Genomic DNA, 22,063 nt, shown 5'->3' on the forward strand with positions numbered 1-22,063 from the left:
ATCTCCTCTTATAAAGGAAAAGAAAAATCTCTTCTTGTCTTTATGGCTGTTTGTTGGAAAGCTTGTGCTTCTGAGCTGCTCATCCAAATGCCTTTCGCCCAATGTGTCTCTGATGGTCGCCAGCGCTCAGTGGGTGGCACGAAGAGGGAGATTTCCTGGTTTCCAGATGATGGAGGGTGGGCTTGCACCTAAAGTCTTTGGGGCTGCTCGTCTCCCCATGAATCCCTCCGTTGCTCTGTCTGCCTCTGGATTAATTACAGTACAATGCAATATACCTTTCTGTAGCATCTGCACCAGTGTCTCGGGGCCCTTCGCAATCTGAAAAAATCTAATTAAGGTGCAGATTCCAACACGAATGCTTATCGCCGGGATGTGTACGGCGAGACGGAGGCGGCACGGCTCAACCAGGAGCTGAATCCACACTCTGCTGGCGTTATTAATTACTCCAAGCTTGTTGTCCGGGACAGCAATCGATACTGTGGGCTTGACTAGATAAGAAGCTTTAAGTGAGCGTGTGGGAGAAGATAACAATCAGCTAGAAACCTGGTGGAGGCTGTTCTTGGCCTGGGAGGAGGAGGAGTCGCTCTGCAGAGACATGTGCAATAGCAGCACATGTTTACCAGCCACTTTGATGCTGGAAGGTTATTTACTCGATGGTGAAAGGCATCAGCAATATTAAATTTTGGCCTGGGGTAGGTCCTGCCTTGGGGGAGCAGGCTGGCGATGGGCGCAGCATCATTCCGCAAAACTTCTTTGGCTTTTTTTAGTTGGTCTCACAAGTGGCACCAGCTGTTGGGAACACTGGGAAGGGAGGGAGGGAGCAGCACAAGTGCGACGAAAAGCGTAAATAACCAGGGGAAAAGGGAAAGGGAATGTGAAGTGGCCCTTTAAATATGAGCCTCCAGAGCCCGGAGCCCAACTAGCGTTCCCTCAAGTATTCAAATGAGATTGCAGCATCAGATTGGTATGCATTAGGCTGGTCTCAATGAAAATTAACATGTAATTGCTTCAAATGAAGTAAGTGAGGAGGTAATCTGTTCTTAAATTGGATTCGCAGGATTTTGTGGTACCATAATGCAGCTGTGAAATGAAATATATTTTAAGGATGATGTCCTCAAGGGGAGAGGGGAGGAAGGGGGGGAGGTCTGTGCTGGGAAGGGTCCTTTCCCTCCCTCCCTCACTTGTTTTCAGTCTCATTAGTGCCATTCTATAAATGGGGAGAGGGTATTGGTGCATGGCTGGAGAAGGTCCCGTTCCTTTTGGCTCTGTTGTGTTTCCATCCGTGACGTCCCTTCTGTCCATCCTCTCCCCTTACTTGGTTCTCCACGTCCCTTGTGTCACCAGTGTCCCCTCCGGCACCTTCTCTCATAGACACGTCCCATCCCGTCATAATGGGAGGTCAAAAGACAAGGTTGCTCGCGTTATGGTCATGTGGCAAACGACCTTCTGGTGATGATCTGGCTGTGTGGTGGGTTTGGAGTGTCTGTAAGAAGATTCCTGCTAAGGAGCTGGTTTCTATGAGGAGATAGATGTCTGAGCAATAGGCACAGGTGAGTCTCTTGTCTTGGTCTTTATGACCTTGCATGGGGAAGCTGCTTCTGCTGAAGGGGAAGGTCCTCTCCCCATCACCTGGGTGGCACTGCAAGGCTTGGGGACTCATCCCCAAAGGCTTGGGGTGCCCTGCTCCCCCCACGCAGGCTTGTGTTGCCTGGACCACCTCTCAGTCTTTAAGGGTTTGCTCATCGTCCTCTTTCTGTCCGTCTGCCGGCAGGAGCGATATGAGTTCGGGTGTTGTGGTGAAATTGCAATTAGGAGCGTGAGGGAGAACTGGTGTAGGGAGGTGATGTGATAACCCGCATTTATTCTCAGTATGTAGATAGCATGTTGCAGAATATATTTGCTACAGATAAACCCGGTTGGGCAGCTACAGCCAGTACCAGTGCGAGTTCCCCCCGTCTCCCCATTGCAGCCGTGTTGGGCTACTAGAGAGTTCTGCCAGCGTTCTAAAAACCTGATACCCCATCTCCTGCTCTTCCCTGGGTTCATTTCCCCGTGTTGTCCCCATCAGCGCCCTCCCTGTTTGCAGCACTTCTTGCTCCCTTGTGCCCTTTATTCCTCCTGTCCTGCTCCCTCTTGACCCGCAGCATCATTTAGCATCCAACTCCTGCTCCCTTCCCTCTGCAGTCCTGGCAGAGAGCTCTCACCCCTTGCCGCGTCGTTTTGTGCCTCAACTTCTGAGGAAAAGCCACTTTAGTGATAATTTCCCACTTGTAATAAGTTAAGTGCATCTCTTCCTCGTGAATACATTTTCAGTGCAGTTAAGCCCAGCGGTCCCTTGCCTGTGTGCGGAGTTAAACGTGCTCCTTTGCAGACCGTCGGGGTAGATGGTATTGCTTTATTCCCGGGCCATTAGTGTCAATTGTGCAAAGCAGAACTGGGATTTATTTGGGATGGGGGGCACAGCTCGTATTTGAGCTGAGATTCAGCCTGGAAGAACGTCCCTGCTGGGCTGGGGGAGGAGGGGAGGATGCTGAGAAGGATGGAGAGTTGGGGTGGCTTGAATGGCTCGACTGGCGGCTTGCAGGTGGCAAAGGAGCATTTTTCTAGAGAATAGGTTATAGCAGGGAGAGATCTCAGAATGGACAACCCTTTAGTAGGCAGCCCTAGAAGAGCGCTGGGCAAGGAGTGACTTTTACCCAGGGCTGTTTGCCTGCTGGCGTCCAGGACCCCCCAGGGCAATTTTTGGGGTGAAAAAGGAGAAAACCAGGAGGAGCACAATGTCCCTCAAGCTCGGCGCAGCGTCCTGGTGGGGTGGCATTTCATTAGTAAACCAGCCGTGTCCCCGCACAGCTGCCGACGGGCAGTTGGGTGCCGGCGTCACCCCCTTTTCCCCGGGGATATTAGCAGTTTTGGAGGGCGCCCAAGCAGATGGGCCAGGAGCAACATGCCACGGGGTGGGAATCCGCGCTGGGGACACATTTCCTCGCCGTGCGGTCTGGGAGCGGCTGCCCTCATTGATGTTTTGTGGCACGCTCCGAGATGCTGGGCTGGAAGAGGCTATAGATGTGCAGAGAGCCCCCGTTGTTAGCAGAGACAATAGGAGGATAAATAGAAAGGCTGGATGAGGCGAGCAGGGGACTTGGAAAGGTGCTGGCGTGCTGCTGCATTGCAGAGAGAGAAAGACTTTTCCAGACAAGCCGTCCCTGCAGCATCGCGACCTGCCTGCTTTGCACCAGTCCTGGCTGTCGGGGGGTGCTGACGGGGGATCTCCCGGAACTACGGGGGTGTTGGGCACTTGCAGAGATGCTCATGTATCTCCTGACTCCCCCGTACCCTGCTTTGCACCGCGTTGGCAGGCTGCAAAGTGGGAGCTCTGGCTCTTTTTGCAGCCCTTCCTTCCTCCCCAGTCCGGTTTCCGTGATATTTGCCAATAAGCTCATCTAAGGCATCATACTGGGAGTTGTTTGCAGCTCTGCAAATCCCGGGCAATGAACCAAGGTGGATATTTTCGAGCCCGGGATATTATTATTAATGTAATTAGTGCGAATCATTTGCATGTATAAACTTTCAATTGCAGAGATCAGGTGCTTTACAAACATGTGTTATCTCACCCTTCCCAGCAAGGAGGTGCCAGAATCTTTAAAGCCTTGCAGAGGGCAGAAATGAAGGGCAGGGATTTGCAGGGTTTTGCTGCAGCTTGCAGCGTGAAGCTGTTGGGAAAGGCAGCACCTCCCAGCCCAGAACCCCAACTCCTTCTGCAAGAACTGAGATGAAACTCCGGGCGGGGGGATGAAGCACAAAGGGATTTTTATTTTCCACTTCTGAGCGCTGCTTTTGACCAGCTCAGCGTGATTTTTGAAGAGGCTCCCGGGCAGCAGCTGATCTGAGGGCACCTTCTCGCCCCTGCAGCCTTTGGAGATGCTCCTGCTGCTGCCGGGGGGGACTGGAGGTAGATGCCAGCCCCAGCGGGGTCCCCCCTTTGCTGCCCGACCCCGCTGCCGAGTTAATCATTGGGTTGGCTCCTGCCTGGGCAGGCAGCAGGCTCTCCATGCGGGGAAGCGGCTTTTTGCTCCCATGCTGTGAAAAAGTCCTTGGGGCTGCGTCTTTGGTGGTGTCACATCAGCGTGAGCTCAAGGGATGCCCTTCAGCTTATTCTGGAGCTGAGGGTTAGGACGGCTGGAACAGAGCAGAGGGGGCAGTGGGATATTCGCCACGCATGCTCTCGGTATGTGCTGCATGTGTCACATGCACACAAAACCTGGAAAAAAAAGCTTTTTCTGTCATTTTAGCATGTAGGATAGCACTGCACGTCGGTGCGGATGTAAGCATACGGCGCCGCAGCGAGCGTATGCAGTCTATATGTGTGCGGAAAGCGAGCAGATGCTGTAAATCCTGCTGAAGAAGGGCTGGACTGGTGGAAATTGCTGGTGTGCGAATTAACCCAATACAGCAAAGGAGAGGGAAACCAGGCTGGGTTGTGGCAGTGGAGGTTTCGGCTTAATATTTATTAGTAAAAAAGCTTCCAGACCACTTTTTCTATGATAACAATGGCATCATGGGCAACATGTGTTCCCAGGAGCAGGGGACAATCTGACCCCGGCTGTCCCTTTGCTCAGGAATTAACAGCCAAATTTCTGTTGCCACCAAAGCATAAACATCATAGGAAAGTCTATGAGAGTGGTGGGACTGTGCCTGAACGGGATTGAGTTGTTCACAGCCCGGCCTTTAATTAATCCTAATAAATAACAATAAAACGCGATAATCACAGAAATAAATCTGAGCAGCAAAGCTCCTGCCTCCGGCGAGGGTCTGGTTTGGTTGATCATTTATAGCCTGGCTGATGGTGCGGGGACTGGAAGGTGCTGCCTGGGGTGAGAGATGCTGGGGACAAAACAGGGTGTCTCTAGGGTAGGGTGCAGTAAAAATTAGGTGGTAGCAGAAGAAGTGAGCCTGGGGATGGCTCAGCTTGGTCACAGCCCCAGTTTGGGCCACCAAGTTTGCTGGGTTGAGCCAGACATAGCCCCGTCCCCGCCTCCCCACGGTGGAGCTCATACCCTGATAATTGCAACGAAAGCGACAGTCAGGTTGGTAATTTTGCAGAGCTCTTTTCAGTTCTAATTAACATTATTCATTTCTCGTGTGTCCTGCTGGGTTGAGGCAATCTGTGCTCTCCAGCCTAGCCCTCTGGAACACCAGCGATCTGCATAAGAGGCAACAACAAAAAAAAAGTGTGGTGTGTCAATTACTACACTTCAATAATTAAAAACCTCCTTCCCCCCTGCTGCCGGGCTACCTCCTCTCCTGTCATGTTTTGTGTGCAAACTCGTGAAAGCAAAGAGAGAATTTGGGGAAGGTATGTCATTGCTGGCATGTGCCATCTGCGTCCACGCCAAAAATTTGGGAAGGTACTGGGTGCTTGGCTTTGGCACCCTTGCTGCTTATTTATTCCTGATATTTGATTGCGGGGGCTACGGTTTGGTCGTGCCCAGGGAGAGCTGGACAAGGGCACGAGCAGGCAGGTCAGGGTGAGTATGGAAGATGTAAAGATGCATGCAGGCAGCTCTTGCCTTTGGTCGGTCCATGCAACTATTAAAATGCCCAAACTGCAGCGCTCGTGGTGCATTTTGAGGTGCCCCCAGCAGGGAGCGGAGGGTCTGGTGCAGCGTGAGGAGCTGCATCTCTCTGCAAACATCGCTGCCCGCCCTGGGATGGGGCAGCAGCGATGAGTGAGCAGCTCTTCCATCTCCGGGAGCAGAAACCCCGAGGCTTGGGACTCAGATGGAGACAGGCAGGGAGCAGCAGCATCCCCTCCTTGTGCTGACAGGCAGCAGTTTTTCATCTCCCTGGATAAGCAGGCCTTGCTTTCCGAGCAGGAACATAACGAGGATTAAGGATCTTGAGTGAGAAAATTACCTCCTCTGCGCTTCATTATTTTTTACATTGTCTTTTTGGAGGCAAAGCGCTGTTTTCCATCACCTTGAGGACCTCTCTTTCCCCTCCTTCCCTGAAAGGTGGTGGGAGCATCTCAGGGGGTAAGAAGGAGGATGCTGTAGGCTCAGGGGCGGCTTCGCTCTCCACCTGTGTTCAGAGCCCCGTTTCCCGACCGAAGCCAAAGTTTTTCCGCTCGGCTGCTTGCGTGGGGGAAAGCGGAGCATCCCGTCCCCGCGCCGGGCTGCTGGAGGAGGGAACGGGAGCAGATGGAGGGGCTGGAAAAGCCGTAGCCGCCGAGACCCCGACTGGTGCTTGTGCAAGGGTTTAGCATGGGGGAGGTGGAAGGAGCTCGGGTAGGAGCATGACCCGCCGTCCCCTAAATAGCACATCATATCCAAAGGGCAAAGCGTGTCTTTCCCGGGAGCTGTTTTTGCACTCTATTATATATATATATAGGCTCGGGAGCTTATAGAGGTAGGGAAGAAAATAAAATAACAACTTGAAGCTTGCTGATCCCAGGGACAGAGAAGCGTGTCTATGCGATAAGAAGAGATTGTGAGCAGGTGCTGTGAAGGGCGAAAGCACTTATTTCACTGTTGCCTCATGCGTTACCTGAACCCCGCTGCTTTTCAAAAGCACTTAAATGCCCATGTGATAGATGGAATGCTTGGATTACACACTGTCTGGCTCCATTATTATCCAGGGATCTCCAAGCTGATGCATTTCACAAAAAAAATCCTGATGTGGAGGAGAGAGGAAATATATATTTTTAGTTCAGCCTGCTTACAGGTCCTTAGCAATAATCTCCGTGGAAGGGTCTGGTCCAGGAAATTCAAGCCACGTCTGCTTTTTTGTTGCCGTGTCCTTTTTGGCAATATGGTTTTGGAGGGTGGACACCCCCCCGTGTTTGTGCAGACGTGCTGCTCGCTGCAACCGCAGGAGCCTATTCCGTGGCATTGCACCAAATATCCACCCGCAATTTCAGTTGAGCTCCAGAGTACAATATCCTAAAACTATCCTCTGGGAAGGAATCTCAAGTTTTGTTCAACTTGAAGCAACTTAACTCTCGGGTTTAGCTCAAGTTGTAATGCAGCTGAGAGCAAGAGCTGGGTTCTTGGTGTTCAGCCCAGGCTGAATCTATTGCTTTTTTAATGTAGATAATAAAAATGTGCTCGCATTTAATTTATTATTATCGTAATATCATTATGGAACAGCAGTAAAATTGTTTAATTTATCGGATGTTTTTCACACCAGAGAGGGAGGATGGTACGATAACTTGGGTGCTTGCCTAGCAAATCAACCGCAGCACCCATCTTGCCTTGGGCAAGTCACCCCGTGGGGATCTGCCACCTCCAAATGTTGTGTTTTGAGGCTGAGTGGGTTATCAAGGCTTTTTCTCTAATCACTGTGGCCAAAGAGATACCTCCAAAAAGAGTCTAGATGATACAAGACAGCTTGTCCCCAGGTGGGTGCCTGTGTCTTTGCTGGCATCAGTAGTGGACACAGTGGATAAGTCTACATGCCACAGATACATCCATCCTTGGCGTTAACTCCCCTGCCACCACAGTCTGGCATGTGTAGCCCAATAAACCCCTTGCATTCATTGATGTTACCCCATGCAACCCCTCCCAGAGGATGCCGTGCTCTTTTTTTCGGTGCTTCTGAAGTTAATTTGCATCCCAGCCACTGCACAAGTAATGGAGTAGATTGGGGAGAATATAAACGGTGGATCTGAGGCCGTGAGTGCTTTTATTGCAGGGACATTACCCTCCGTCGCCGGCATCCAGCAAAGCGCAGCCAAGACCTAACGGCTCTGTAATCCTTTGGTGGGAGCAAGACTGACCCCGGCTAATGCAGACAGGAAAATAATCCCCTTCAGGAGCAAAGTCTTTTCTAATTTCTGCCTCCCGAACATCACTCGATAGGTGAAATGCTTGGCTGGGGTGAGTGAGGGAGAAGCAGCGATGCAGATGATGGGTAGGGAAGGAAGAGCTGACAGAAGGGACAAGTGGTCAGAAGCTCAAAGGTTTCCTTTTAGAGGTGTGTCAGAGCCGGCTTTCTCCTGAGATAAATTTTCCTCTCTCCCTTGTGAAGCAGAGTGAGCTGCTTTCCCAGCTTTGCATTTTGCCTGGCTGCAGGGTTATGAAGGTCTGTGGAGAGAATGACAAGCAATGGGTTTGAGCAAGAGGCAGCAACCTCCATCACCCCAGAAAAGTGTGGTTTGGACTCCGGATGGAGATTTTTGCTCGGCTCTGATTGTCTCTGATTTTGCAAACGATGAATGGGAGGGGTGAGAGGTCCTTCGGTGGCTGGTGCTGAGTGGCTCTGACCTCTCTACATCTGAACTCACGGTGAAGCTCTTGGGCAAATCCCTGGAGCCAGCAGTTTAGATGGACGTCGGTTCCCTGAGCACTGAAACCACTTGATCTCTGAAACTGGCAGCAAAGTTAAAACCAGTGCCAGGAGGAGCAGGAGGGGCTGGGGAAGGAAGGACGCTGTTCTGATGGGTCACCTCTCTGCTTGTCCCCAGGTGCTCCGTGGATAACCGAGTCACCCGGGTGGCCTGGCTGAACCGCAGCAGCATCCTCTATGCTGGCAATGACAAGTGGTGCTTGGACCCTCGGGTGGTGCTCTTGGCCAACACCAAGACCCAGTACAGCATCCAGATCCAAGATGTGGACGTGTACGATGAGGGCCCCTACACCTGCTCCGTGCAGACAGACAATCACCCCAAGACATCGCGTGTCCATCTCATCGTGCAAGGTAAGAAGAAGAGGATTTGTAGAGGGGTTGGGCGTGGTGCTTTGATTTCTGTTCACGCCTTTTGCTAAGGTGTCTTCTCCTCCCATTGTTCCTATGTTGAGCTGAGTATATGTAAGACAACTTGGTGCAAACGTAGAGGGTTATCAACGGCCTTGGAGAGTCCAAATGAAGTTGGGCAGCGCTCAGACATTTGCAATTGCATTTATCCAGCTTTCCTGGAGTAGTCATGGGGCTCTGAATCAGGCAGCTCCACCTCCCGAAGTAGTCACTGGCAAACCCACGTCGCTGTTTGTTGTTGTTGTTGCTCCTGTATTTTGATGGGATTATTTTGTTTTCCATGCTGGAGGCAACGCTTGAAGTAAAACTTGCTTTGGGTAGAAAAGAGTGAGCTGGCAGATTTGTGTACTTTGCGGGGGTGTGTGTATGCCTAGCAACAATATGTGTTTGTGTGTTGAAACTCTGTCCTCCTGCGAGGAGGAGGAGGAGGAGGAAGGCCAGCATGGGGTGGTGGAGTGGGTTCATAGTCTTCGGCAAGCTCTCAAGAGCTCCTGGGCTTTCAAGAGGGGACGTGCAAGCATGACCAGATGTGATGGTCAAGCAGAGGGACGTCCACGCAAGATAACTCCTGTGTCTTTGCTGCGAGACGTGGCGGGGACGTGTGCTGGGCAAGGGGGAGCCTGTGTGGTGGGACATACGGGACCCACCGTGCTCTTAGGGAGGCAGCCTCGGGGAAGATTAATGGAAGATTTCTAATCCCTTCCTAGCAACCTTTTTTCCTCCTCCTCCTTCTCCTGTGATTTGGCCAGGAGCCCTCTTAGCATGACACACCAGCTCGAGTATTGGAATCTCGTCTCGGACTAATTTTTGAATGCTGATGGGTGTATTGATTTGGAAACAAGCTGGGTTAAAAAGGCATTGGTCTTGTACACAGAGTCGGGTTGAGCTAATCCGCCGTCGATATGCCAGGCCTGAGCGTTATTGACAGCCTAATGAATAGTAGGGGGAAAAAAAACCCAAACCCAGGACCTTTATTTTCCCCTCTTCCTCCCCTTCTGTTTTGTCTTTCCTCTTCGAGCAATCGAGCAAACTAAACACAGCCGGACTTTCTCCATCTCCATTAACCACGGAGAGAAAGCAGCTGCGTCGCCAACCCGGCTCCTTGCTGTTTATCTTGCAATCTGTTATTACCTGCCTGAGTTTCTTAAGCCAAAGTCGATCACCCGCAAGTTCTGAAGTCGCTATCAGGCACCGATGCGATGCAGGACAATTTCTCTCTCTTCTCTTCTGATTCCCGTTTCCTGACCTAAATTTCCCGTATCACCAACATCCAGGTTCATCCCTCCTGTGTCTTGCCGTATCATTAGGAAGAGATGTTTAGGTACTGGAGGAAAATGCTGTATCTTAACTCCTTGCAGCAGTACAGTCAAGTGCTGGGGGATTTAGTGATGGGCTCAGTCCTGTAACTGCTGAATATCTTTGCTGCTACCAACAAAAAATACCAGTTCTGAGGAGCAGGTCCCCTAATTTTGAGAGCTATTGCTTGGCTCACCCAGCCCATTCTTGGGTGGGAGGTGACAAGAGCATCATGTGCAGGAACATGCCGGAGCAGGACATGAAAGTGAATATCATGTCCAGTTAATGGGAAGCCTGCCGTAATGACCCTGATTTAAATTTGGCTGTCAGGATTAACTCTCCTGCCTTGGAAAAAGGGCCCATTAAATACATAATCTGGTCTAATCCTGTCCTAAAAGGCATTCAGGTTGTGGGAAGCAGCGCTTAGCTCTCCCTCCCAGGAAAGCAGGGTGTCCTGGCACAGGATTTTGGGGATGTGCTGAGTTCAGCACGTGGTAGGAAAGGAGAAGAAGTGATGAGAGGAGATGGGAAAGGAGATGTCCCCTTTAAAACAAACCCTCACCCCATGCCATGCATCTCTCCTTCCCTTCCCAAATTTGAAGAAAGAAATAACCAAGGGTGGAGGGAGCGAGGAGCTGGGGCATCCCTGGTGTCTAGCAAGTGATGCTGTGGGGGAAAAGAGCAAAAGTCAGAAGAGAGGTGGGGGTGGGACAAGGAGCTTCTTTTAGTGTGTGAGGGTTGGGGATGGTCGCCCTAAGCAGCAGGAGAAAATCAGCCAGAATCCTCCAGGAACCAAGGATGTCCACGCTGCAGCGAGGGAAGAGCTGCTCATTTATTTCAAGGTTGGCTGTATTGATGGCTGGGATCACAAAATAGGTGGGTAGAAGGTACCTCAAGAGCTAATTTAGCCTGCCCCCCTGCAACGAGGCAGAGGCATTGCTGGCAAACATGTGTGCAAGCTGTTCTTGAAAATCTTTAACAAAGCAGGTTCTTCAGGCTCCCTGGACGATCTATTCTACCGCTTCACTGGCTTTATAATTAGAAAACGTATAGCTAATATCTAACTTAAACCTTCTTTGTTGCAAATGAAGTGGAGTTTTTCTCAGCCTATCCCCAGCGGACGTGGGGAACAATTGATCAATGTCCTCTTTGGAACAACCTTTAGCTTTTGGGAAGGTTGTTATCGTGTTGCCCCTTAGCCACTTTCTTTCTGAAATGATGCCAGCCCCGTTTCTCCCACCTTTTCTTGTCGGTCAGGCTTTCAGAAACACTTGTCAGTCTTGAAATCCCGTTACAAAAGGTGATTTTGCTGATCTAGGAATAGAAAGTCGGTGCATCTCTCCTTCCTTCTGTGCTAAGGCAGGACAAATGAGCCCAGGAACGAGACAACAGACCCTTGGCATTCAATGCTTCAAATCTCAGACCTGCTATTCTTGGGGAATGCTCTAAATGGGGTCAGGCGATGCCAAGTTGATGCCAGCCAACAACAGAGCTGCAAAAGGCACAAGAAGGTTCTTTGCGCCTGGGTCTCCCCAGGGAAGCAGCTCTCAGATGATAGCTGGACCTAAAATGAACAGCTTAGGGGAGCGCCCGTGTCATCTGCAGCATCTGGAAAGTTGTCGCTGCCCTCGTTTTTCCTTAGGAACAATTGCCATAAAACCAGACAAAACCCAGGGAAGCCCCATTTGCAACAGGCGAGCTCTGAATTTGGAGGGAGGCAGAAACCCAGGTCCCACTGACCTCTGAGCAGCGATGCTGTCTCTTCCTCTCCTGCATCCCGCTCCGCTTTCCTTAGCAAGTGCCACTGCAGCAGCATCTCCCCCATCTCCCCGCTCCGCCACTTCAGCTATTTAAGCTGTTCTTTGGGTTCCTTGGTTTAAAAAAGAGAAGGGAAGGAGGAGGACGGTGTCTGCAAAGCTCTTATTTGTATTGATAATAAGCCGCCTGCGAAACACTCCCACTGCCTTGTAAGATGCATTAAGGGAAGTTGGCCCTTATCTTGGTGCGGGAAATGGACTTGGGGAAGGAGGCAGGATGCCTGCTGGAGTTTAATCTCACTTAGGCACACGAATTTGCATGATAGAAAATGGTGGAATTTTAGTGCTTAGAAAGAAAGAAAGAAGTTAAAAAAAAAAATAGAAAGGCAGGCAACTGGGGGATATTAGGCTTGCTCGCTTCTTTATCAGTTTCCCTGGCCCTATCTGGCTCTTTCTGTTGTCACTGGAGCAACTAATCACCCCTCCCCTTTTGTTTGGTGTAAATGAGGTTTTTTCCCACTCTTTCCCAGGCCCCGGGTTAATCTGCAAATCCCTGCCTTTGTCGGGGAGTTAATTACCTGCTCGCCAGGGTCGGGGGGCTGTCCCGGTGGCGAGAGGCACACGTACGGTGCCGGCGGCACCTCGCCTCACGCCGGGGACCGTCGCCGCCAAGGTGTGCACCAGCGAGATAAAGCCACCAGTGGGGCTGCAACGCCCGAGCCGGCTTTGTTTCAAGCACCAAACTCTACCCAATTAATTTTCCTTTGATGCCATAAGCCCCTTTGACTCATGGGAGGATAAGGATAACTTTTTTGCGGTCGCTTTTGCGCCGCGCATGGGTGGAAGGAGAGCGGTTCGCGCAGCTGGGAGGGAGGATCCATCCCTGCCGTCATCATCGCTTTTGTCCAAAGGTATCAAGGTGGCTCGTAGGGAAAACAGTAGATGGGAATGTGTTGCTTGTGCCAGGTTTTATTTTGTTTTTGTTACGGAGATGCTCAGAGCCTTCCTGACCACCCTCCATCTGTGAGCTTTGGGGACTCGTGGGGCTGAGCCTGTCCCCTGCCACCGCCAAAGCCACCGGTGCTGGGGTGAGGAGGGGAAGAGGGGTTCCCCAAGGGCTCTTTGGTAACTTGGTGGTGATGAGGATGTATAGACGTTGGCCGTGTATGAAGCCATGGGTTGGATTATCACGCTGGGCATCAAGATGCTTCCCAGCAGAAACCCCCGGAGCTGCTTCTGCCGTGGGTTTTTTGGTGTGTCCACAGCTTTTCCCCTATGACAGCAGCTGTCCTTTCCAGAAGCAAAAGCAAGTTTAGATAATACCTTCTAAAAAATATGCAGAGAGCTGGGGGAGGCTCCCCAGACCGGTGGAGGGGAGGAAACCAGCGGCACACGAAATCCTCCCTCGCTTCGCCCGCGCTCTCGGCTCCTTTGACTGATGCGTTCCTTCCCTGTCTCTCTTTTGTTGCTAATCGCCGTCCGTCCATCAAAGCGTCTTTTCCTTTTGTATCCGGGCTGTTGTGGAGGACTGAAGGTCTCCCACGCACTGTCCTAGTTGTTGGCTTTGCATCCCCGTTTTGTTCTGCCAGTTGGATCATCCCCTCCTCCCGCATCCATCGCTGCTCCCGGTTCTCTCCATCTCCCTCCCATCGTTTCCAGCCCTTGGTTCTCCACGGGGACCCATCACCTCATCCATGCTCCCTCACAGTGTGACCACGTACTGGGCAGCCTCCCCCAAGCCACTTGACCTCTTTGCAAAATCAATTTAACATCTGCAAGGCAGAGATAATAATTGTCACCTACTTCACAGGGGGGGTTGACGAGGATTAATTCGTTAATGTCGACAGAGGTCTTTGAAGATGGAACGCGCTATCTGAGAGCTAAACGTTATTATTAATTAGCAATTATATCGTGGGACGGGAGGGGGGGAAAGCAGAGATTCCAGATCCCGTACTGGAAGCGTTTGCTCCCGGCTGCCCCAGTTACGTGCCCATTCTGCTGGAGGAGGGAACCAGGTCTCTGTATCCCACCAGGGATGTGTCCCGCTCCTGCCGCAGCGCATCCTCCTTCCCAGGGGAGCAAAGAGCAGGAGGGATGGGGAGGTGAGCAGTTCTTGAGTGTATTAATCACTCCTTAGAAGGAGGGAAACTTGGTCATGGAGAAGCAATGGTGAAGGGAAGGAATCCTCCATGCCGTGATTTGAGCGGGCCGGGCACCGCCGCATCCAGGGGAGGATGTCTGCTGTTCCCAAGGAGAAATAATTATATTAATATTTGGCAGGGGAGGAAGGACCGGTGATTCATAGGACACACAGACCATATTCATTCCCTTCGTATTTTTCTTCCTGTGTACCTCAAGGCTGTGGCAAACTTCACTGGTTTTTTCCCCTGGTGAACTGCTAATGCTTTAATCCCGTGTGTTGCAGGGTTCCCATAAGCAGCGCTGACACAAACCCATTGCTTTCCCCGCCGGCAGCGCTGTGCCCTGGTGCTGAGACCATTTCCACCTCCAACACCCTCGCAGCTCCGCGATTCCCACCCTCCCCGGCCGCAGCCGCGTGTGCTTTTGTTGGCAGCGAGGCGAGCGCAGCGCGTCTCTCTTTGCTGCTCCCTGGGAGATGCGCAGAGGTTGCCCCCCGATCACCTCTCTTTTTAGCAAGCAAGAGCGTTCTCTTCTTTGAGCCTTTCTAAGCCGGCGAGCTCCCGGCAGCCCCGTTCACCCATCCTCTCCAAAGACTTTCAGGAGGAGGTCGCCCGCCTCACCCCGAGCCATTCACCAGTGGCTCCATTAATTCCTTTCTGCGGTGCCCACAGCTCTCCAAGCTGGGCTGGAGGAGAACTCGAGGTGTCTGCAGGTCTCCTGCTCACTCCCTGCATGGCAAATCCCCCAAGAAAGCGGCACAGCAGCATCCACACCTTGGGGATGCTCTTTGGGCATCTCCCCGCCACCACGCAGTGTTTCCGAACCATCGCGCGTGATAAATCCGATGGTGGTTTAATGAGGTCACTGCAGTTTAATGTTACTGCAGTAATCTCTTTTGTTTTACTACATTAAAATATTTGTGGCGGAACGGTTGGACCACTGTAATGCGATAGCGCTACCTTAATGTTGTTGTTACCATGGCGACGCTAATAGTGGCTCAATAACATTATTGCAATTTAATCTGGCGACAATAAAATTAAGGGGAGAACGGTGAGACCTCACCAATGTAATGTTACTACAGTAACAGCATTGTTATCGTAATCGCGGGAGCAGAGTCAACTCGTTGTAGTGTAATATTGGTACCAGGGCTTTATTGTTACTATAGTAACACGGAGCATCCGCCGAAAGTCGCAGCAGGGGATGAATGGGAGGAGATGTCGCTGGCATTGCCGGTACTACAGCTGCCCCAGGGTTGTCAGTACAGGAAGGTCATGCTGGTATAAACTCACCCTAATTCCGCGATTGTGGTGTTTTTATCAGGGTCTTGCTTCTTCTCCCCCTGTTGCCGGAACTCTGGGGAGTGGGTCTGTTGTTTTAGCGTTGGTAACTCTGCAGGGAAGGATTTAAAGCTCTGCCTCCATCTAGTTCCAGATCCTTCTGCCCGGCGTTTTATAGCATGTGGCTGTTATGGAGCGATAACGTTTTATATTTATATGTCATCTTTCATCATGAAGGATCCCGGCACAAGCTACAAATTATTGCCGTGCTGCAAAGGGCCAGGCAGGCAACCCGGCGCACGCTGCAGGCGAGAGGAGGGGGTTCCACACATCCAAGGGCACCAGAGCTCGTTGTGCTGCCCTAGAGAGAACCGAGCACTGATAGCAATGTGAGTGAGGGTCTGTTTTGTTTTTAGGACCTATCTGGAGTCCCCAAACTTTGTGAGATGGAGCAGGGGTGCATCCCCAGCCATGTAGCCCAGGCAGCACCCACCATCACCTGGGCGGAAGTAGGGAAAGTTGATCCCTTTCTAGCTGACATAGCAGCTTGTATCATGGCTGGAAAAGTTTAGTGCAGGTGATGGGGAAGGGAAATGGGGAGGGGTGGCTGCTGCAACAGACATTTATTATTGCAGTGCTTGTTGCATGGTTTGCTCTGCATCGGGCATCAGGCATCAGTGTTTCATTGCAGAGGTGTGTTGGGTACGGCTCAGGCAGGTGGTGTCCAGGGGCTGCAGGATTGCACATCTTGGAGCACCTGCTCCTCAGGCTCGCTCTTTTGTCTTGTTTTCATGGGGCTCACCCCAAATCCTGACAGCTCCCAGGCGCTGGCAGAGCCTGGCTGCTGGGGTGGCTGTCGGTTCGCACAAGGCGCAGGTGACATCTGTGTCGTGTCGCTGCAGTTTGCTCCAGGCTCCAGGGGAGGGAGGCAGAGCTGCCGATCCATCCCCGGCATCGCAGCTGCATCCCTGCAGCATCCCTCATCTCGCCGATGCAGCTGCATCCCTGCAGCATCCCTCATCTCACCGATGCAGCTGCATCCCTGCAGCATCCCTCATCTCGCCGATGCAGCTGCATCCCTGCAGCATCCCTCGTCCCGCCCAGGGATGCATGCTTACCGTGCCAGCTGGATTTGATGCCCCAATTGCTCTTTTGCACCCCTAAACCACCTATACTGCCTCCTCTTCTGCTTGGCAGACAGGGATTTATTGTCTGCTTTAAGCCCTTGTGCTGCCTCCCGGCTTGTCAGGAGAACCCCATCCCTTGATAGGTCTTCTCGGTGCATTTGAAACCTGAATTTGGGTGCGCTGCCCGTGTTTTGCAAGCCCAGCCTCCAGCCCCAGCTCAAATCTGGGCCCATTTAGTGAGGCAGCTGCTCGGTTCCCTTTGTGCATCGGCATTTGATCTCTCTTCATGGGTATTTGGACTCTGACCACCACAGTAATTCCTTGTTTGTCCTTTAATAAAAGACCCGTGAGCCCCCTTGACACCAGAGCTGGAATCGGTGGGACCTGGGTTGTCCTGTGTGCCAGCTCTTCGTGGCAATCTGGCCCTGCGTCCGTCCTGCCAAACCAGCTCCTCCGGGCCCTACATGTTTGAAAACACGAGCAGCAGCTCATCTCCCATTCAGTGTTTTTCTCCATCATTTGCCTTATTAAATATTGATTTTCTGTTGCATTATTAAACCTTAAGTCCCGAGCATAAATTCAGAGTTGATACTTTAATCTCGCTCTTCTTTTTTGGCCTTTTGAGCTGATTTTTCCGGCCAGTCCCGCCGGAGGTGAGTCCAGAAGCCGAAGCCTGTTGTAGGGGCTCGGGGAGGCAGGAGCAGGGGGTCTTCCCAAGGGAATTTGGTCTGTTCGGTGCAGCCCTTGCCATCAAAGGTGGCAGGTACAGGCATCCCGGCTTGTGATCCTGCAGAGACCGCGGGTGAAAGGAGATTGTGGAGGCATCGGCCAAGCTTTCCTGGGAAGTTTTTATGTTACTGCCTGGGGGAAGGATATAGCCCTGTGTGATTGTTCGATAGGATTGCGATGTGAAAGGGGATTTTATTCTGGAAGCACTGTGCAGTTAGTGAAGCATCATCCCTCCACATACCCCTCTGTGTTTGCTCCCCGGGGTTTTTGCTGCCTTGTTATACCAAAATCGCCATGCTCAGGAGCAGTGCTCTCTGCTGGGGAAGAAAAAAGCCACATATGGTGACGTCTTGTCCTAAATGCATCTCTGGGCGATGCTGTACAAAGCTGTGCTTTTCTGCCATACAAATCCCCAGCGAAACCAGGGGTTGGCCGTGGCCAAAACCGTCGGCAATGCCAGAGGGATGTGGGTGGTGGGATTGATGCCGGCGCCAGGCTCCATAAAGCCACCGGTCAGGTGGGAGCAAGTGGCCACCGGCACGTCCCCGGTAGCCAAGGTGGGTGACGATGACACCAGCTGCGTCCCGCTCGCCTCCCCTTCGCTATCACAGAGCTGCATGCAGCCCCGCGCTGCCAGCAACCAGGTGTCTGAACACATTTCCAGAGCCAAGATAACTCCATGGCCAAAAGGGAGGAGGAAAAAACAGTGTGGCAGTGCTGGCAGGTTCAGGAGGATTAAAAAAAAAAAAAAAAGAAAAAGAAAAAAAAAGGCAAGGGGGGGAGGCTTGCAAATGGCTTTTGGATCCCCATCCAAACGGGACATGCTGGGCGGCACGAAACCCGCGCCTGGCAGCGGTGGAGCTGAGCAGTGATTTAAAACCAGGCAGAGGGGAGAACAGATGTGAACACAATGCTGGAGATACAGGGGAGGCCAAGGGAACAGCTGCCGAAGAGCCGGCCTGGCCGCTTCCCGAGCGCTAGAAAAACTCCGGCAAATATCCACGGGCTTAAGGACGGGCCGGAGGGGGAGGCTTGAGCCTGTAGGACCGTGGACAGGGGGAAATGTTGTGTTCCTGCAGTGGTTTTGCTTTGGTCTCGAGGGAGAAGTTGCAGCGTGGAGAAGGGGAGTTGCGTGGAAACATTTGGGAGAGTTGTGATCTTCTTGTCTTGTTTGTTCTGATGGTACCATGGAGAAGCAAGAGAATTTGGCGAAGGAGAAAGGGGAGAAAAAGTGGGAAGCGGAGAACAGAAAAGCAAGGACCTTCGGGAAAGCCCTGGAAATGTGGTCCTTTAGAAAATATGTGTGGCAATATGGTCTTGAAATATTTCTGGTTTGGGTTTTCTGGCTCTGGCTGGTTGTCTGCCAGCAAAGCTGGTTAACGGTTGGGCTTCATGATCTTCAAGGTCTTTCCAAACCACCCAGTAGATTTCAGCTCTGGGTTCCTCTCCTTTCTCTCGGTAGCATCGTGTGTCAGGCTGGGACGAGGCAGTGAAGGTCACAGACCCTGAGCTGGCTCATTGTCCTACAAGAGGTGAGATGAACAGGTCTCAATCCACCCCCCCTTGCTGCCAAAGTCCATCACCGAGCCCCCGTCTGTACCCGGGGCCACCCTTGCCCAGTCCAGCCTCATCACGGGACCAACACAGATGTCTTCTCCACGATTTGCCCTTCCTCGTAATCCCTCCTCCCCGCAGCCAGCCCGAGAGCTTCAGCCTTTGATCCTCCTTCTCTTTTGCAAACACTTCTCTCCGCTCGCGGAATTAAATCTCTCTCGCAGTGTTTTCCTTCCCTATCTTTTCTTTTTGGCTGAGTCTGCCTGATTTTTTTTTTCCCCCCGCTCCTTCAGCAGCAGGGCTATATAAATGATGGCCTCGCCAGGCTTTCTGAGCTGAACATTAAACCCTTCCTGCCTCGGCTCCGACCGGAGCTCATTACTTTCTGCAAAGCTCCGATGTCTGTTTGTGCTCAGGTGATGGTTGTTGTGAACGGGAGGATGTTGTCAGCGGCGAGAGAGGTCTGGCCAGCACTGCTTTGTAATCAAACCCCGCTCTGTGTCTTTTTAGCATATTTTTGAGTGGAAAAGGCCTCTTGGCCTCTTCATACCTGGGGTTCTTGGTGAACCTGTTGTGAATCTCCCTCCCCAATGTTTGCATCCCACCAACCCCCCGGAATGCTGGCAGGGTCCCTCTGGCACCGTAATATCCTTATTCCAGTGCTGGGGTCACCGACCAGGTGTGTTTTTGCGTGATGCAAATGGCTTTCTGCGTTTTTCGGCCTTTTCTGGCAAGATGAAGCAGAAACGCTTTCTCTGGTTTGCCCTGCGCCAATTCTTCTTCTGGCTCCCCGTCTACCTCCGTGGTTTTCCAGCACTTAAAACACAGCAAGGCGGAGGTGATTACAAGGATTGGAGATGCAGTGACACTTCCCTGCCAACAAGTAATTGATTTATTAAAGACATTACAATACATTCATGGTTGAGCGTAAGAGTTTCCTTTGAACTCGCTTGAAAATCCAAAGGGATTGTGCCTGTTTGCAAGTACCGCGGGCAGAATAAATCTGTGCTCCCCCATCGCCTTCCCCCCCGCACCGCCGCAATTTCATTTCCCTTTGACTGGCGCGAGTAAATATCACAGCTCGACAACTCCAGTCCAGTGACCGGTGTGATCCAATTTAATAGCATTTAAAAATTCAAAGTGATTGTTAGCCAAATGGAAATGTAAGATTTCATACCCAGCCTGCCTTTGGGGAGGGAATGGAAGAATGAGGGAGGGTGCGGGGGATGTAGACAAATGGACTAGATAAAAAATAATGGAAAGTAACTTAATTAAAGAGGCTCGAGCCAAGTTAAAAACAGTAATGATTTTGAATCGGGGAACCGCAGGTTTTCAAAATGAAAGGGGAAAAGAAAGGGAAGGAAACTGTGGATAAAGAGCCTCCAAAATGATTAAATGGGAGGAGAAGGAGGCAGAGGAAGGAAGGGGAGAAATAGTTTTTCTGTGAAAAGCAAGAGCACATGGGGAATAGATGGTGCCACCGATGAGTCTGGGCATTAGAAAGACAAATAGGGAAATTAAAGGATGCTCTGAGGGGAAGCAAAGTCCCCGCAGTTTTTTCTGGCATTCTCGGAGGTGTGAGGGTGGCCGAGGAGAAGGCTCGAGGGCTTTGTTTAGGAGAAATCCTAATGGAAAAGGAGCACAGCCTCAACATTCTCCGGGCATGCCAATACCCCTGCCCTGCGGTAGCATCGCTCCCTCCTTTCCCTTTGCTCTTCACTCCCTCAAACGTTGCCTGTTCAGGTTGAAATTCGGTAGCGAAATTTTAATCGCCCCTCTGTGTACGCAGATATCCTGCTGTGCTCTCTACAGCCTGATGACTAATTTTCAACTGCATTGGAAATACCTGTCCCGGCACTTGTCCTGGTGCCTTTTCCGTGGCTTCCCAACCGCAGATGCTGATGGAGCATCGACCCGAACGGCCGCTTTTGGGCCATTTGCTCTTTGGGCCTCATTTCTCCATCCGTATAGTGAGGATAATAATGCTCCTTTATCTCACTGAGATTTTTTATGAACTTTGAAAGCTAAACCTTGCAATGCTAACGCCACTCTCTTAAGGGCATTTTAAGGTGTGGGAAGGATGATGTGCATCATGGCATGGACTTTGGCTTTTTGATGTTTGCTCTCCTGCTTGTTTCTGGCAGCTTTTGGCCAAACCTTGGGTGGATCTGCTGGGTTTGGGGCAGCTGACGTGTTGGGTTGGGTGGATGCTAACAAGGTGCAGGACCAGAAGTTGTGGTCTGGGCATAAGTAGAAGCAGTAGGCAGCCTCCAGACCATCTAGTCAGAGAATAATAGGGCCGTGCTCCCTGCCTGATCCTTTAATTTTTCCCCGGAGCCAAAGGCGATGATGGGAAGAAGCCCAAGCAGAAGTAAAGGCTCTGGCTGGGGGATGGAGGAACATGCAAGGGCTGGAGCTCAGTGTGCAGAGGATTTGGGGAAGAAAGGGGCTGTTTGGGGACAAGCGGTGATGGCAACAGCACCTGGATGCCGGCCCAGTGCCTAAAGGTATTTTGCAAGCGGTGATGTCTGGGAGGGCTGAGGATGCAGCCTGCATCCATCTGCTCTCTCCTTTCTTTGTATTCAAGAGCCCCATGGAGCAAATTGTCTATTTTTGTGTCTCGTTGGTGTAGCACCTAGTCCATGGGGTCTGATGAGGGTATCAAAGAGGTTTAGGGGAGCTTGGGAGGGCAGGATGGATGGAAATAGCTTGATAAGTAGAGGCAAAAGACCGACAGACCAACCCGGAAGACACAAACAGACTTGCAATTCAATCAAAACTTGGGGCTTTTGCTCAGTTCCACATTAACGCCACGAATCTCGACAGTTTTTGAAGCAGAACCGTCCGTCGCAGCGTTTCGGGAAGCAACGCTCATCGTCCTGCGAGGGCGGGCGAGCCACCGCGCTTTCCCCGAGCACGGGCTCCTCGAATTAGATTAGTGTCAGTGTGGAAAGCGTAATCATAAACACTTACTTTGTGCTCGAGTCGGGGGAGAGGGAGCACGAGTGCCAGAGCGCGGAGATAAGAACAAATATGCAAGAGCACAGTGTGTTTTTAATGGAAAGGAGATTTATTTCTCGCTGTGTCTTTTTAAGCCTCTAGATAGATCACAGAAAAACCCAGCCCAACCCACACACAACCTGCCTGCCTGAAATAGCCGGAATGTAATTTAAAGAGCATCATTTTAACTAATGCTTCACTTCAGAGACACCTGCCCTATATTCATTGGAGATGCGGGCTGCATTAGAGCATCTGATTTATCGTTGGGAAGGATGTTGGAGCTCCTTTGTTCCTGCCGGGTGCCTTTTGATGAGCAAAGTGGCACGGGGCTGGTTTCGTGTGCTCAGTCCTTGTCCCTGTGGACAGAGAGCTGGGGGGGTCACAGGGGGAGCCCCCCCGTTCTCCAGGAGCAGATGTGGGACATGGCTCC

At 51.5% G+C, this 22,063-nt stretch overlaps 1 protein-coding gene across 5 annotated transcripts in view; it reads left to right on the forward strand.

The window, feature by feature from the left end:
* The window catches only part of LOC135998732 (protein CEPU-1), a 285,825-nt gene that overhangs the window by 234,763 nt on the left and 28,999 nt on the right, over window positions 1-22,063 (forward strand). For all 5 annotated transcript variants that reach the window (XM_065651898.1, XM_065651900.1, XM_065651902.1 and 2 more), the window contains one exon: window positions 8,462-8,694. In XM_065651898.1, the coding sequence (XP_065507970.1) occupies window positions 8,462-8,694 (233 nt within the window). The remainder of the gene's footprint in view (window positions 1-8,461; window positions 8,695-22,063) is intronic.

The sequence above is a fragment of the Caloenas nicobarica genome, chromosome 26, assembly GCF_036013445.1.
Source record: "Caloenas nicobarica isolate bCalNic1 chromosome 26, bCalNic1.hap1, whole genome shotgun sequence".
In the NCBI taxonomy this organism is placed as follows: domain Eukaryota; kingdom Metazoa; phylum Chordata; class Aves; order Columbiformes; family Columbidae; genus Caloenas; species Caloenas nicobarica.